Source organism: Carettochelys insculpta, chromosome 1, assembly GCF_033958435.1.
Source record: "Carettochelys insculpta isolate YL-2023 chromosome 1, ASM3395843v1, whole genome shotgun sequence".
Taxonomy (NCBI): Eukaryota; Metazoa; Chordata; order Testudines; family Carettochelyidae; genus Carettochelys; species Carettochelys insculpta.
This window is the reverse complement of record NC_134137.1, coordinates 27,227,713-27,245,517: the sequence shown is the minus strand read 5'-3', so window position 1 is coordinate 27,245,517 and position 17,805 is coordinate 27,227,713. Positions and strand designations below refer to the sequence as shown.

Here is a 17,805-nt window from a genome sequence, read left to right as displayed (position 1 = left end):
GACTGGAAAAAAAATGAGGACAAAGAAAATGCTGTGCCTGGGAATAGGCTCTTAAGCAGGAAGAAGCAATGTTCACATCAACCCTCCACGCCTCCCCATTCCCACGCTCTACCCCACCCCCCTTGGCCTACAAACTTGCCCCCCATCTCCAGGCTTTACCCTCCTCAGCCCTTAAATCCGCCCCTCCCCATCCCCAAGCTTTACTCTCCATCCTCCAACTTAACCTCTCTCAACCCTAAAACCACCCCACACACCCTGGATTAACCTGCCTCATCTTACGAGCTCCTCCAGCTACACGCACTGCCACTGCTCCTCCGAGGCTTTCGCAATCCCCAGCTCCCCTGTGGGCATAGCACTTCCTCCACCTGCAAAGCAGGTGACTCCCTGCCCTGGCCACTGCTGAAATAATGAAAATAAATTTAATTGGTTTAACAGCCAGATCTCTCCCGCTGCCCTGCTGGCCGTTAAACCAATTAAATTTAATTCCATTATTTCAGCAGTAGCAGGGGAGGGAGCTGCAAGAGGAATCAGTGGTGTCAGCACCTGGAACCACAACTGACTCCTTGAAGAACAGCATGCAGCTCCACAGCCAAGGTCGCCAGCCCCTGCTCTAAACACTGAGCTATCTCCGCCTCCTCTCCTCCAAAAAGCTAACACTTTGCTAACCTGCTCATTTGTAACAAAGGTGTTTGGAAATGTAAGTTGTTTCTTAAACTCAGAGTTCACAAAAGGTACTGGACTGACCACCATGCTGGGTTCTAAATTAGCTGTAACCAGACGGGGAAAAAAAGCAGATTTGTGAAAATTTTTACTCAGTGTGAAATGGCAGTCAAAACAACGAAAGAAAATGTTTCACTACACGAAGACGAGTTTAGAAAGCAATATTAGAAATACTCATGTCATTTTATAGACAGGTCACCCTTGTCTTGAAAGTGTCAAAACATAAACAGAAGCGGTCTGGAGATTAGCAGAGGAAATAAACTGGGCATATGAAAAGTCTGCCATCTGAAGACAGACTAAAAAGATAAGGATGGTGTAGCTTGCAAAGGAGACAAATAAGAAGGGACCTGTCTGAAAAGCATAAAATGATTCAGAGAAGGCAAATGGGGTACTTTCATATAATACAAGAATAAGGGATTTTCCAACAAACCTAAAAAAAAAATTAAATAACTTTTTACACAATGCATAATAGAAATGTTTGAGGGGCTAGTCCATAAAATCTCCTTTCTCTGATTAATAAAGTCCAATGAACCATAATGTAGGATCCTCGGCCTATTTGCCACCACAGAGGAACATTCAGACATGCCAGACTTTGGAAGGAAGAGGTTTGGTCTTGCCAGGTTGAGATAAACTTCTACAGCAAATGGTAATTGCTTAGTTCATAAGAGCGGACATACTCGGTCAGACCAAATGGCCATCTAGCCCAGTATCCTGTCTGCTGACAGTGGCCAATGCCAGGTGCTCCAGAGGGAGAGAACTGAAGACGTAATCACCAAGTGATCCCTCTCCTGTCATCCATTTCCAGCCTGTGATAAACAGAGGACAGGGACACTATTCCCACCTATCCTGACTAACAGGCACTGATTGCTCTAACCTCCATGAATTTATCTAGTACTTTTCTGAACCCATGTAAAGTCCTGGTTCTCACGACAGCTGCTGGCAAGGAGCTCCACAGCCCCAGTGCACACCGCATGAAGAAAATCTTCCTTTTGTTTGTTTTAAACCTGCTACTCATTCAGGATCCAGAAATCCAGAATTTCATTCTGTGATCCCTAGTTCTCATAGCAACAAATAAATAACTTTTCCTTTATCAATTTTTCCCACACTGGTCACAATTTTATACACATCTATTATATCCCCATTAGTCTCCTCTTTTCTAAACTGAAAAATCCAAGTCTTTTTAATCTTTCTTCATATGGCACCCATTAAAAATCCTTGATCCTTTTTGTCGCCCTCTTCTGAACCTTCTCCAATGCTAATACAGTAAACCCTTGAAATGTACAACTTCGAGTTGCGCTTAACTTGTATTAACACAAGTTAAGATCAACGCAAAACTCCTACTCCTCCTGGACCATATCAACCCCACCCTGGCCCCGCCCAGCCCTGATTCAAACCTCCATGGCCCTGCTCACCACCCGCGCACGGCTCCGGCTCGCCCCCCGCCCCATACCCAGGTCTGGCTCCAGCTCAACACCCCCGCCTCCCCGGCTCCGGTTCACCACCCGACTACGGCTCCAGCTCAAACCTCCCCCGCCCCCTGAGTTCAAACTCCACACATGCAGCTCCAGCTAGACTCCCTCCCCTCTGCCACAATGGTTCAAGCCCCCTGCATGTGGCCCCAGTTCAAACCCCCCATGGCCCAGCTCACTACCCAAGCATGGCTCTGGCTCACCACCCCCACGTGTGAATGTAGCTCAAAACCACACCCCACCCCCACGCTGCCCCAGTTCAACTGCCCCACCTGCGTATGGCTCCAGCTTGGCTCATCTCAACCACCCATCCCCCTGCAGCCCTAACCCACCCCAGGCTTAACCCCCCTGGCCCTTCCCACGGCCCCATCCCACCACCAGACTTAACCCTCTCCAACTGCCCCCCTCACCTCAGGACTTACCTTTCAAAAGGATCTCCAGGTGTTCCTGCTGCTTCCCCACTATGGAAAAAAGCCACCCCACAACTCACACAAAATTCAAGTTACCCAAGGGTGCATGGGTGCCATGGATTTATACAGAGACAATAAGGTATCCCGTTGTGTCTTATCATCTATTCCTTTTTTAATTATTCCTAACATTCAGTTTGCTTTTTTTTTGACCGATGTTGTACACTGAGTTGATTTTTTCAGAGAACGATCCAAAATCACTCTAAGACCTCTCTCTTGAGTACTTATAGCTAAATTAGTCCCCACCATTAGTATTCAAGCACCTATCCCAATATAATTTTTAAATAGCAACATACAATATACAACTGTTCTAAACACCCTACACAGGCTGGTTAATGGAGGAACTTGGCACCTATTCCTGTGCAGTATTCAGCTCTCATTCACCTTTCCACTAGTCTTTAAATCACTGGCCCATCACCACAGAAATAAACAATTAATTAATAACAACATTTAAAATAACCAGCATTCAGGACTCACAAAATTATCCCAAATTTCAGATTTTCATATCAGAATTCCTCTAGACAGGTGTCAAGTATCAACTTTACAAGTGAAATCCCCCAGACTAATCATATGGTTGTCATAACACATCTCAGGAAAGAAGCACATAACAAAACAAAGAGGAGCCAGCCAATTTAAAACTCTTAATGGGTGGTGGATGAGGAAAGGAATGCTTTTTAGAAGCTTAAACAAAGTTTTCCTCCTCCACACTGTATTCTCAGCCAATTTGTAAGTGATTCATTGGCCATGTAACTAGGAAAATCAAAACAAAACACAGTTGCAAAACTCCAGGAGCCCTACCAGAAAATTTTAACACAGGGGTTGTAGTTATTTATTATTCTAAGGAACGACTACCAAGTACAGGGATGGAATGTTTTTAGGCCTATGTCTAGATTGCACGCTTCTGTCAATAAAAATGCACATCCGGACTGCAGATTTTTTGGAAGAGATCTGCCAGTCAGGAGCATGCTGTCTATGAGGAAGAAGAGATGACAGAGGTTCTTTTTCTGACATTTGGCCCTCTGTAGATGGGCCAAATGTCAGAAAAGCCTCTCCCAACAGAACGGTCAGCAAATGATATGCAAATTTTGGTGCGCAATTTGCGTATCTTTTGCGGACAGTTCCCCGCAGTCTAGAAATAGCCGAGGAAAGCGATATTTAAAATCGACTTACTGAAGAGTTACCCATTGTTAATAGCCAAACTAAGTAAAAGAACATTTTAACATAAATTTTTAATTCAAATCAGAAACTGCATATTTTTAAAAAGATGAATACAGGTTTATATGTGATGATAAAGTATATAAAAACAAATAAAAAAGCAGCTACCCTCAAATTAAAAATAGGCACAACAAATAGGAACACCTGCACTCCAAAAGATTTTTTTACAGTCTCTTCTTTTATTGTGATTTTGCAGTTACTGAAATGATAATTATACATACAGAAAGCATTAGTTCATATGTTGCTAATGTTTCTTTATGAAGAACAAGGACTATCTTTTCTCAGCAGATGGACATTCAGAAAAACTGGGATGGAATATTAGGTGATTGTTTCATACCTACAATAGCTGCCTTAGGGCAGTTTTCATTAGTTTAAAAAAAACAGGGATATTTATGTGCACGTGTGTGTGTACACATAGATCCACACCTCTTAAATTCACTTCTCTTCTAAACTCTTTGGATAATTTGTCTTCATGCACCATTAAGTTTTTTGAACGACAAGTATGCACTTAGACCTATCCAGCAGGTGTGCTCCAGGACAATACTAGGTGGTGGTATTAAGCTCAGAAACAAATGAGAAAGTGAGCAGTTCTCTGTTTCAATTAATCCTTTAATATTAATAGAAATACTAGTAACATAACATACCTGAAAAAGAACATGAACAGAGCAGCTGTGATGCAGAACAAAAGGACCTATAAGAAGGAGAAAGAATATTATTACATAAGAAGGTGAAACTAACTGTTCATCTAAACCTGTTTTGGATCAGAGGAGGCCTCACAGACATCATAACGTGAACTTTACCTTTATTTTCAGTGTTGTATGGGCCTGATCCAAAGCTTATTGAAATCAACAGAAATAAATAGGCTTTTGGTTCAGGCTCTATATAAATGAATAAATAAAAATGTGAAAGTGAGGTCAGGATGGCAGAATAACAACAGCCACAAAGGAGGCAGAGTTTAAAATAATGCAAGATTGATTTCCTTCGTGTAAAGTTTTATACGATCAACCAAAATATGACATTTTCTACAATTCACTCAAAAGGAAGGATACCAGCGTTGTATAGAACAGAGACAAATTTAGATCTGTGCAGAATAGTTGAGCAGAATATTTTCTCTAGTGGTCTGAAAACATCGCCTCCAAAGCTATCCTCAGAGTAGGAATTTGGAACTTTCATCATTTTATCTTTAATATTTTCCATTTTGAAATAATACAAAGCTCAGTATATGCAGTGTAATTATTTACACATCTTAGAAACATTTACAAGCAACTTTCCCCCTTTTAAAAGTACCCTAATGTAAATATAGCGTAGATCTAAACCCTAGGGCCGCATCTGGACTACAGGGATCTTTTGAAAGATGATCTTCCTGAAGATCTCTTCTAGAAGATCTTTTGAAACAGCACGTCCACACACAAAAAAGCAGATTGAAAGACCAATCCGCTCTTTCGACAGAGAGAGACCAAACACCCCCTTGCTCTTTCAAAAGAACAGGCCAGGGATTGAAAAATCCAGTACCAGGAGGACTGCTTTTCCGAAAAAAGGGCCAGTGCAGCATCTACATGTCTTCTTTCAAAAGAAGCTTTCAAAAGAAGGCACTCTGATCCGGTAGAGGAAGAGGGCTTCCAGAAGAAGGGCTACATTTTTTTGATTTAGGCTTGACAGCGCACATTTTGTGTATGGACACTCCATATGTTCTTTCAAAAAAGGGTCTCATTTTCTGAAAGAACTTGATAGTGTAGATGCGGCCTAGAAGCTTTTGTTAGGAAAGACAAAATAAAACTGAAATGGTAACATGAGGGGAGAAAATGAATGCCTATCATTAAAGTATTGTAGTAGGCTTTTCACAAGTGATGTGCTAATTTTGCCTATCGTTCCTATTAGTTTCTCTGCCAGGATTATCCCAGACTCCTCTTCAAGCTAGTCAGCACAGGAAGGAGAAATATGTAATTTTCTATCAGACTATCTATGAAGACAGGAATGTTGACCTTTTACGATAGTTAAATTCAGCCTTTTTATCATGTGGTAAACTTTAGTGGGAACATTTGAGATTTAAAATTGTCACCAGCCTTTTCCATGTGACATGGCTCCTGCTTCCAAACTCTCACTATGCTACTGTAGCACTTTTCAATTTCACAGTGCTTACAAACATTACTTTTATTAGTATGTCAGACTAACTGGCCATACGGATGAATTTATTATCATATTTCCAAATATTTTGATTTTGTTTTTCTTTTAAAGGTTGCAGAAGCAGTGCACAATATTCAGGACAAGCCCCACTCCAGAGGCATGTCAAAGGAATGGACAGGCTGGTGGGTATCTGCTGAGGACAGAGCTGCATTACACAATGCTGTGGAGAACCTGGGCAGCACTATCAGCCATAGGAAGCCGTAACTTAGGAAGCCACAGAGGCTGTCTACAACACTCTGGAGCTCTCACTGGTCCCTGCAGTTGGGAAGACATAAAAATGGCTTAGTTCCCTCTGCCTCCTGTGGGTGCAAATTTTGTGTTATTACTCTGCACTCCAGGAACATCTGGACTCTCCTGGATTGCAAACATCTTATGAGGCACTCATGTGCTGCTGATGACTGCAGTTTAAAAACAAGTAAACTTAGAGAGATTATGTTTGGATGCAGTAGTCTACAAAAGATATGGACAAATTGCAGGGTTTCAGAAGAGAGCTATGTAGGGCACTGTCCTGGCCATCCTGACTTTTTTGACAAAACTGGGCACTCATTCTGTTTGCACTTGCCAACCGATCATCAGGCGATAAAAGCTAACAGGACAAATGCACAGTTTTGCCAAAAAAGTATGTTGAGAACCTTAGCAGGACACAGGGGAATGTGTGGGGGTGAGAGAGGTGGTGAGTGGCAATGCTAGCCTTCTAGTGGATGGAGGGCAAGGGAAGCATCTCAGGCTGATCTGCCTTGCATGTTGGTGGTGGGGGGTGTCTTTGGGCAGCCAAGCACATGGGTGAATACAGGAGGACCTCAGACCACCAGCACCACATGTCCTGGAGGCAGGGGTGAGTGGCTTGGAGGATCAGCCCTATGAGCAAGGGGGAAGGACTCTGTGAGGGGAAGGAAATTGTGGGAGGTAGCAGCGGGGCTCAGGCTAACCCCAGGTCTTAAGGAGCAGGAGGAGAATCTTAGGCCACTACCCATTCACATGGGAGGCAGGGAGGGTTCATCCCCACTCATGGCAGGGTAGTGTGAGATGAGCAAGTTCCCTCAAGTCAGCCCAGTGTGTCCTGTTGTCCCTGTGGAAAAATATCATCACCCTGGAACTCTGAATATGTTCAAGAAATGGAAGAAGATGTTGAAAGAGCTACATGAGAAGGAGAATATTAAGTTAGGGTAATGAACAGAGGTATAACTAGAAGAATGTGATAAAACTCAAAAAGGGAAAAAATTCACTAATATCAGGAAACACTGACATCATTTAATCTCTAGAAAAGGATAATTATGCAGTCCCCATTGCTGAGGACCTTACGAATTAGACTGGTAAAGACACTGTAAAATGTAGTGTATTAAGCTATCTTCTAACATACTAGGCTTCTCTATTTGCAACTGGTTGTGTTCTTACATAAAGAATACAGGCAACATTTCAAGTCATTCTGTCTATAAAACAGTGTGGTGAAATGATGAGGATTTCATACTAGTCTACTCAAACCAGAAGCATGCTTAGATTTTGGACTAAATTACTGCATTTCTGCAGTTAAGGAAACTAATGATGCACATATAAACTTTGCACTTCTGGTGAGTAAAGCACCTCACTTAGCACGCTTTCACTGCTACCTGATGGCATACTCACATACAGAATTTCCATCCATATATGCTGTCACAGTTGTATCACAGCATACTGGCAAGAGTTAATTATTCTGTTTTAGCAGCAGCTCATGTTGCTACAAGGCCTGTTTGTTCACAAACAGCCAACTGGGGAGCATATCGTTAGATAGAGACTTCTGCTCAGAGGTATCATCGAGAAATACCTCACAAGTTTAGATTCAAATTGATTTTCACCTGAATAATCTGAGAACATTTTCAGTATATATACACTATTTCACTGACAATATGTACTGAAATTCTTAGTGACATTATTTCAAGTAAATGTAAAGCCCGCTTTATAAAAACCTGCTTCTAGGTCACCTCCACATCATATTCTGTTCTAAACTAATCTTCATAGTTTTCCAGTTTCATAAAGTAAACATTTCTCTCATTATTTACTCATCTTCTTCTCATCTTGGGAAATAAGCATAAAAGAGTAAAAGAGTGTAACTACCAAAGACCTTAATGTAAAGTAGTTGGCAATCAAAGTAAAACTCATTTATTTCACTAGAAGTGTTATAATAAATACTTAGGTAACTGAAGCAGACACACAATTTATCATGCAAACTAGATATAATCTGATAGGTCAGATATCTTACTTACTCGTTTTAAATATAGTAACAATGAGGATCCTTCTTCTGATTGTTTTACTTCTGTGCAACAGTTACCAAAGTAACTTATAATACATATACCAAAATAGATTGATGTAGATATGAAAATGTACATTACAAAACTTCCCCTAATGCTACAGAAAGAGCTTGCATTAACTTGCTGGTAATAGACTTATAGGCCATGTCTACACTAGCCCAAAACTTTGAAATAGCCATTTCAAAGTTTACTAATGAAGCACTGGAACACATATGCAGCATCTCATTAGAATGCCGGCAGCCAAGGCACTTCGAAATTGATGCGGCTCATCGCCACACAGCTCATCCAAATGGGGCTTCTTTTCGAAAGGACCCCGGCAACTTCGAAATCCCCTTATTCCTAACAGCAGATAGGAATAAGGGTATTTCAAAGTCGCTGGGGCCCTTTAGAAATCTATGTTAGATTTCTTTTTTTTTTATATAAATGTATTGTAGCCCCGAAAGTTTCCTTCATTTTGTGTGGTAAAACAAGGAAATAGTGGTGGATGGCAAAATGAGCTCTGCCAACACAAAGATGCCTGAAGTAACCTCTAAACCAGAAGGGGAAAAATATTTTTAGATTATTATTTAAAATAACAAACACCTCTCTGGATACTGCTTTTAAGAGGAAGATGTGGGAATTAGACCAAAACACATGGCATCCCTCACTGAAAGGGACAGGAAAAACAAACAATAAAAAATTGAAACAAAAAAACACAGTTCCCCTAGGAGTTAGCAGCAAAAGCAAATCTATGTTCACATATCTGCAGCTACCAAACAACACTAATATAATTGCAAGCGGAGTGATACAAGGCTGCAAACATTAACAAATATTTTATGCATGAGCAACTGGCATATTTACAATAAGATGACAAACTCTCAAACAAAAGGTAACCCAAGGGAGAAATTTTACAGAATGTACAAAAAGTATCCTTCATTTCCTATTACTGCCATATATTTTATTACCCCTCTTGTTATTTTGCAGTTTGTATGTTTAGACAGACGTAGTTTTCCTTCCTGACATTAATGTTTTTACACTATAATATGCTCTCATAATAGCCTAAAAAAATAAACAGTAAAAATTGTTCCCTTAATAATTTAAGTCACTATTAAATAAAAAAAGAAAAGGCTAATGCAGTACTCAAAAAATCCCTCTGTGGATTTAAAACTGAACATTCATACAATCTTGGAAATGAGAAACATGAGATGTTTAATTATCTAAGAAGGAAAATATTTATGGTATTTTCTGTATTATTATTCTCTCGAAAATATAAAGAATTAACACATATAACCAGATATTCATGCATATCTGTCAAATGCATTGTCTGCCAGACTGAATTTTGTAGGGTGAGCAATTAGAAATACTGTCTTTTTCTTGTAAACAGAGCACATAGTATGTGCAGTGAAGCAGGTAATCCCATAACATTTTTAAAGATTTTTCCTCCAGTATAAAAGCATGCAAAATATCCATTTAAAAAGTATTTTGACCTATAATTTATCTGTTTTTTCATTAAGATGTATTATGATTAAGAGGAATTAACACAGTATTGGTTTACTCTTGACTGAAGTTGTGTATGCCTTTGCCATCAAAACCATTCACTTTCCCTATTTTCCTTCTGTGCCCAGTATAAGTGATTTAAGTAACTATGATCAAACTACTTAGGCAAATGAACAACAGGGAAGTAATCCAATGACAAAATAAAGCTAATAAACCAGGCTGATGGAAATGTACTGGGCAATGAGATGAGGGTCTCATGAGAGGGTAAAGTGAGAAAAAATATGAAGATAATCATTCAACAACTGAAAAGTGTCCCATTGTGAGATTTTCTGTAGGAAATGTAAGATTATTTCCTGGAGCAAGACTCATGGAACGCACACAAGAACAATGTTTTAAGCAAAAACTGCTGTAATTGCCAGATGGGCTGTTATGAAATTGCAAATGGAAAAAGAAGTGGATTGACAAGACTTTGTCTATTAAGATGTGGCCAAAAATACAATAAAAGGAGCTCCCAAAGTGGGATAAAGTAAAGAGAATGGAAACATCACATAAGTAGCATTAGACAGGAGTCCTCCGGTAAGGTTAATCATATTTCTTTTTTAATTTTGTGAGAACAACAATAAAATTGGGTTCCTGTTTGCTTTAACTTGTTAAGACTGGTTCTGTCATTTGTAATGCAACACTTCACCTTTAGACGGCTGCTATAATCTAAAAACAGGCACAGTGAGAGACAACCTAAATGTCACACCTACATTAATCATAGAATCATAGAATATTAGGACTGGAAGGGACCTCAAGAGGCCATCGAGTCCAGCCCCCTGCCCCAATGGCAGGACCAAGTACTGTCTAAACCATCCCTGATAGACATCTATCCAACCTGTTCTTAAATATCTGCAGCGATGGAGATTCCACAACCTCCCTTGGCAATTTATTCCACTGTTTGACCACCCTGACAGTTAAGAACTTTTTCCCAATGTCCAACCTAAACCACCCTTGCTGCAGTTTAAGTCCATTGCCTTTTGTTCTATCCTCAGAGGCCAAAAAGAAGAAGTTTTCTCCCTCCTCCTTATGACACCCTTTTAGATACCTGAAAACTGCTATCATGTCTCCCCTCAATCTTCTCTTTTCCAAACTAAACAAGCCCAATTCTTTCAGCCTTTCTTCATAGGTCACATTCTCTACACCTTTAATCATTCTTGTCGCTCTTTTCTGGACCCTCTCTAATTTCTCCACATCTTTCTTGAACTGTGGTGCCCAGAACTGGACACAATACTCCAGCTGAGGTCTAACCAGCACAGAGTAGAGTGGAAGAATGATTTCTCATGTCTTGTTCACAACACACCTGTTAATGCACCCCAGAATCATGTTTGCTTTTTTTGCAATAGCATCACACTGTTGACTCATATTTAGCTCGTGGTCCACTACACCCCCTAGATCCCTTTCTGCTGTAGTCACTTCTAGACAGTCTCTCCCCATTCTATATGTGTGAAATAAATTAATAAAAAGTGTTTGTCCTGTTCCACCAACACAAAGGGTCTCTGACTCAGCTGGAGAGCTGAGTCACTGAAGATCCACCAAAGAAATCATCAACCAGAGGCAGTGTTCACAAGAGGCAGGTGCCAGTCCCATTACCATTAGATATTAACAAAAAAGGCTTATAAGAATAGTATGGGAATAGGGTTTCAAGGAATGTGAAATCCCCATCACAGGAGGTTTTTAAGAACACCTGTCTGAGATGATCTAGGTATATTTGGTTCCTACTTTAGTACAGGGGTCTAGACTAGATGACTTCTTGATGTTCATTTCGTACATTTTTGTTACTTTTATGCATTCGAAGCCACTCCGATTGAGATGCATGGCCACAGCAGCACCATGAGAAGCCTAAGGATGAGCTGACAATAGACAAAGATTACTGTACCTCTCATTCAACAAATACAACTTTTCAAAAATCTCCAGCTCTATTTTCAGCCAATTTTCTGGGCCAGAAAAACACAGAAAATCACCTGCCTTAGTAGGCAACAGAAACACAAGCAATATGTATTTTGCAGCCTGCAGTCTTAATAACAACAAACAAGAAGTTCAGGAAAACACCTATTATTCAACATAATTGGAACCGACCGATAGTCAGATAACCTAAAATGTCGACTGGGGTTGGGTTGGAGGTCATGGGGGGAAAGGGAGGACTACCTAGGCCCCTTCTCCAGGGCAGTGGCAGGCTTTGTGGTGCAGGCTGTGGGCTGCCACTTCCCGGGTCAGCAGCCACGGCTGACTCATGGCGTGGAGCTCTGGCTGGCCCTGGGGCATGGAGAACCCAGCTGGGTCCTGGGGTTGGAGCTGCCACCAGCCACAGGGTCTGGAGCCTTGGCTGCTACAACAATGTGGAGCCTGGCCAGAGCTGCTGCTGTTCTTGGGATGGAGCTAGAGTGCAGAGCCCTGGCGGGCCTGGAATGAGCTGCTTGTGCCCTAGGCCATCTATCTGGGACCAGTTATCCAACATTCCATTTTATCCCACACCATCCCAGGAGATGTTGGACAAAGTGAGTGTTGGATACCCAGGGGTTGGCTAATCGGACTTTTACTGTATATTAAAGTGAAATTCAGATTTAAAAAATTACAGCAATCTTGAAAAGAGAAAAATATCAATATCCATAAAAGTTATAATCCTGTATTTTGAGTTAATTAAGGTTGAAAAATAGTAGTGAGTGGGCCCGAAGTCTATTCCCAGTTTTCTTCCTCGTATGTTTCATCCATGCTTGATTTATGTTACAGGGTTAACAAAATGGGCTTGGCAACATAGATATTGAAGTGTTCCAGTGGTAGAAACAGATAAATCAAGAAGACAGTCTAAATGTTTGTAGAAAGAGGGGTATACCCTGTGCCACTGCTTTTAAAACTAACATTTACACTAAATTTTTGTTTAAGTGTCTTTAATGATACGCACATAAACTACAAAGAAAGAACACTGTTACATCATAGGTAAGTACGTTTGATGTGGAAATGTTTTATAGGTTTTGAAAGTCACTTACTCTTTCACATTAAATTTTGTAAAGGAATAAAAAGTTGCTGACAATGAATAGCAAAGCAGATTTTCAGAAGTGCCCACAATCAAGGCCAGACATTTCAAAAGAGCTCAGCTCCCATTTCAACACTGAAATGAAACAGCCACATTTTAAAGTGTTCAGCACTCAGCAACTTCCTGCTGCAACCATTGGGCACTTCTGACATCCAGCTGTGGAAAGTTGGGCAGCCATGTTTGGAGTAGATAGGTTTAAGGTTGTGTAGGAGTGCTTGGAGGTCTGCAGGTCCTAGGGTCAATAGATGCTGAATCGTCTGCAGGGTTATGTGGTTGTTGGGGAGTGTAAGTGACTGAGTGTTTGGGGGGCAGTCTACTGGATGCTATTTAGGCAGTGTCAGAATGGTTGGATGCCCCAATTGTCTTTGGCACTTTTTCTTATTGGGCACAGTAAGTAACTACATGAGACACTGAAGGCCTGTCATGTGTGTTTGCACATCAATGTATTGTATATAATAATATAAGTTGTTTCTTTTACCCGGAAAGAATCCAGAATGTGTAAAGGAACTATAATCTTGATCCAGAGCCCACTGAAGTCAAGATGAATCACTCCTCTGACTTACGGAGGCTTTGCATCAGGCCCAACGTGCACATACACTACTGAGAAGCAGTCATTTCTAGAGTGGAAGGTAGGCAACTACCACTCTACAAAAGTATGGGGAAAAAAAAAGAATTGGCCAAACTTTTCAAGTCTTTATTGAAAAGATTCTCACTCAAGTACGCGTAGGGTACACTATGTCCATTGAGTCAGCTGCACTCCTGTGTCTCCACCAAATAACGCCTCACTTCTGAGAGGGATTTATGGGGCTGCAGAGAAAGAAGGGATGCTACAGTATGAGCTAAGAAGCAGCAAATGTACATGAAAGCATCAGGGCAAAGACGCCTGTTCACAGATACAAAAACTAGGGCAAGGCACTGAATGAAACGTGAAACTCAGAAAAATACTTAAAACCAGTGCTCTTCGGTGTTCAAAATTAACAGCATTAAAAACAGTGTTTAACATTTCTGATCTAAGGCTTCACAAGCCACAGGAATAAGGAGTATGCTGGGTCTCCCAAGATCATTGTGGGAATTTCCACATCCCCTCCTGCAATCTTCTGATTTGGAAATAAAGTCCTTGCATGCAGCTTTCTACACAGGCCATTGTTTCTGAACACCTTCCCTGACATCTCTCTGTTGATTGCAATGAAACAATGATGGTGATCCACCAGTGCTAGCCAACCTCCAGATCTCAGCAATGTCCCATGCCGGCAGTTAAAAATGTATTTAGAAGTTTTAACAGTAACTCATATGACTACATAACATTTTAAGTATATCGCTTAGCAACTCACTAATATCAATATACTGTTTACCTTCCCAGTTGTCACTATTGTTCTATTATTTCTATTATTCTTCTATGTTGCAACATTTCAGTAACAGCCTTCAAGTGTACTTTCAGAGATTTACAGAAATGACCTTATGGGTGTCCAACCTTTTGGCTTGCCTGGGCCGCACTGAGTGAAGAGGAATTGTCTTGGGCCGCATATAAAATATACAATATAGTTAATGTATATAAATCACAAATATTATTATTTTTATGAAAAGAAATTTTAAAATGGTGGAAATAAATGTGTAGATCAGCAAGCCTGTCTTTTACTTAAGGGCGAAGAAGTGATTTATACTGACTATTTCCTTTCCATCAGCATACAACAGATGTGAAATACTGGAGTACCAGGGCGACTGTACACTGTCTACATGGTTTACAATTCTTACAAGGAAAATACCTGAGAACCTTAACATAATATTTGATATAATTGTATGGCAGTTTGAAAGTACAAAGTTGGTTTAGAGGTTTTGACTAAACAGACTATAGTGCTGAAAACGCTATTTGAGAGCTGAATTGTGTACAAACAAGTTTCATGTACAGTACATAACTATGTTCAGCAGTCTGAAATTTGTATCTAATGAGTGCTGAATACTACTGCTGTATGTAGGTAGGTCCTACACCATTCCTTCTACAAACTCTAGCTATGAAATCACACTAAATAACTGTTAGACTGTATGGTCAACTATACCATGCCCACTTATGCTAGCAACGGATTTGGCATGGGTCCCATGCTGTACAAGTGTTTGAGATTCATTCTGAAATACTGCACTAGTATGTTTTGGTTCTTCCTCAGAGCATTTATTTATTTTATCCAAGAGAAGCTTAAGAGAGTGATTTGATCACATTTTACAAGTATGATGTACTTACACATGGAAGAAAACTCTAACATTGAAGAAAAAAGGCATACCAATGGTTGTAAGCAGAAGATATGCAAATTCAGGCTAGGAATAGGGTGGATTTTTTTTCCTAGCAAAGGAAGTAATTACCTACTGAGCCTCATTATCAACTTACGCAGTCTGGTGTATGATTCTCCAAAACCTGCAATCTAAGTCAAGACGGGGTATCTTTCTAAAAGATATGCTATATATATCAGCAAAACTTTTATGCTTAAAAAAGAGTGAGGTTCTGAGGTCAGGGTTACAGAGGAAGTCATACTAGATAACCCTTATGAGCCATTCTAGCCTTAAAATCTATAAAAAGACAGCTACTCTCTTACTCTTTAAGATGAAAATATTGGGCTTAAACAAACCATCAAAAAGATTTTGAAGACTTTCAGGTTCTCACATTATGTTCTTTTAGATAGCTGTCAAGATTTTAGTGTCGTAAAATAATGACATGCAATTCTTAATAATTTCAATACGAGTTATGTTTGCACATCTCAGAACCAAATACAGACCTATTATTTTGGTTACTGAAAAGATGTGCGGCATATTCTTTTATGAAAATTTTTCCAAAAGTTCTTAATTAATTGTATGGTAGCTATGTCTCATTTTAACAGTGATTACTTTTTTTTTAATTTTATTTTCTCTTTAATTCTTCAGAATTTTGTTTGCAGAGTTAACACCTATTTGTTTCTCAGATTTACCACAGTATTTTACATAGACACAGCTATACTCTTATAGGCAAACTTTATCTTCATTCTTTATTGTTTGCCTTAAATATATAATAAAAGTAATTTTACATTGAAAGCAAGTGTTGAGTCTTTGTGTAAAGAAATATAACTATCTATTGATAAAATCCATAGTTCACTTTCTTCAAACTCATATACATAGTAATCCCAAACTGTGTGCACCAAGTGACGTACCTTTTATTCTAAGGTGGAAACACAGTATTAAACTGTTGTGGTACTGAAAGTTACATAACACTTTCCTTTTTGTCTGTAGTAAATCTATTACTATATGACACATATAAATCTACAAACACCTGGTTGTATTGTCAGAATTTTGATAATTTAAATCCACAGTGCTTTATGACAGTTTCTGAACTATTACAAATTTTGTTATCAACTACTGTCACAATCAAAAAAACCTGCATTTTTGTCACTTTTCAGGTTTAAAATAAGTAAATTGTAAAACAATGGGATATAACTACTGCTTCTAAATTGACATGCTTCATGAGAAAAATGAAGTCAATTTGTTAGCTGCTGGTTGGGCCACGTGCCAATTTAGGTACACCTACACCACTGCAGCTGTTAAAGACGCTTGAACTTTTTCTGCCAAAAAGCCCCAAGCAATCTGTAGACAGATAAGATCAAAAGGAAGACTAATATGTGATATTAAAGAAGCAGTTATATAGATTCATGTTAAAGCAGTGTTGTTTGATCATAATGAAACGATCACAACTGGCAAATGTAGAACATGATCAAGGCAAATTGGAGAGCACCTGTCAGAATTAGAAAAAAAAAAAAAAAAAAATCTCAGATTTTTTCTGGTTCACTAACCATATATAAACATATGTAGTTAAGCACTTCAGTAATCCTTCATTTGTATTAAAAAAAGACACTTACCAATTTTAACTGCATTTTTTTCTAATGCGTACGAAAAGAGACAACAGAATTACCAAAAAAACACTTCATTCTTGCTTAATCATTGCACTTTCACACAAGTTCCTCTATAAACTTTTCTGAACGCTTACAAGAACACAGTACAAACCACAAAACAGTGATACAATCAAAAAATAACCACCACATTATCATTGCTCTTCCCTTACATCATCTTTCTGGTAATTTTAAAAACAGCAAGAAACAGCAACTAATGTACAATGCTCCACCATTACAACATATACAGTCAGTTTAAAGTTCATCATATGATGGGTTTTTTTCTAACAACTCTGTGCTCATCTACTATACATTTGTGAGAGTTTGTGAGACTGACCATCTGTCTGTGAGCCTGTTTGTTCAAGAATTCCACCTAAACTTTAAGACCTGGGCCCACCAAATTTTGTATGCAGGTTCCTCCTATAATAACTTAAAGCAAGATCAGGGTTAGGTTGTTCCAAGACAATGGGAGGTGCAAGGAATCATAGAACATTAGAATTGGAAGGGCTTTCAAGAGGTCATCAAGTCCAGTCTTCTGTCCTCACAGAAGAACCGAGTACCATCTACACCATCCCTGATAGATGTCTATCTAACCTGCTCTTAAATAACTCCAATGATTTCACAACCTCCCTCAACAATTTATTCCAGTCTTTAACCACACTAACAGTTAGGGAGTTTCTTAATGTCCAACCTAAAGCTCCTTTGCTGCAGTTTAAGCCCACTGCTTCTTGTCTATCCTCAGAGGTCAAGAAGAACAATTTTTCTCCCTCCTCCTTATAACACTCTTCTAGGTACTTGTAAACAGTTATCATGTCCTCTCTCAGTCTTCTCTTTTCAAAACTAAGACAAACCCAATTTTTTCAGTCTTTCCTCATTGCCAATAATCTCTAGACCTTTAATCATTCTTGTAGCTCTTCTTTGGATCTTCTCCAATTTCTTCATATTCCTCTTGAAATGTGGTGCCCCAAACTGGACACAATAGTCCAAGGCTATGTCTACACTACCTCCCCCCTT

The 17,805-nt window shown here is 39.5% G+C and overlaps 1 protein-coding gene across 2 annotated transcripts in view; it reads right to left on the bottom strand.

Moving 5' to 3' along the window:
• The window catches only part of TMEM135 (transmembrane protein 135), a 433,205-nt gene that overhangs the window by 133,451 nt on the left and 281,949 nt on the right, over nucleotides 1-17,805 (bottom strand). For both annotated transcript variants that reach the window (XM_074983922.1, XM_074983931.1), the window contains one exon: nucleotides 4,516-4,562. In XM_074983922.1, the coding sequence (XP_074840023.1) occupies nucleotides 4,516-4,562 (47 nt within the window). The remainder of the gene's footprint in view (nucleotides 1-4,515; nucleotides 4,563-17,805) is intronic.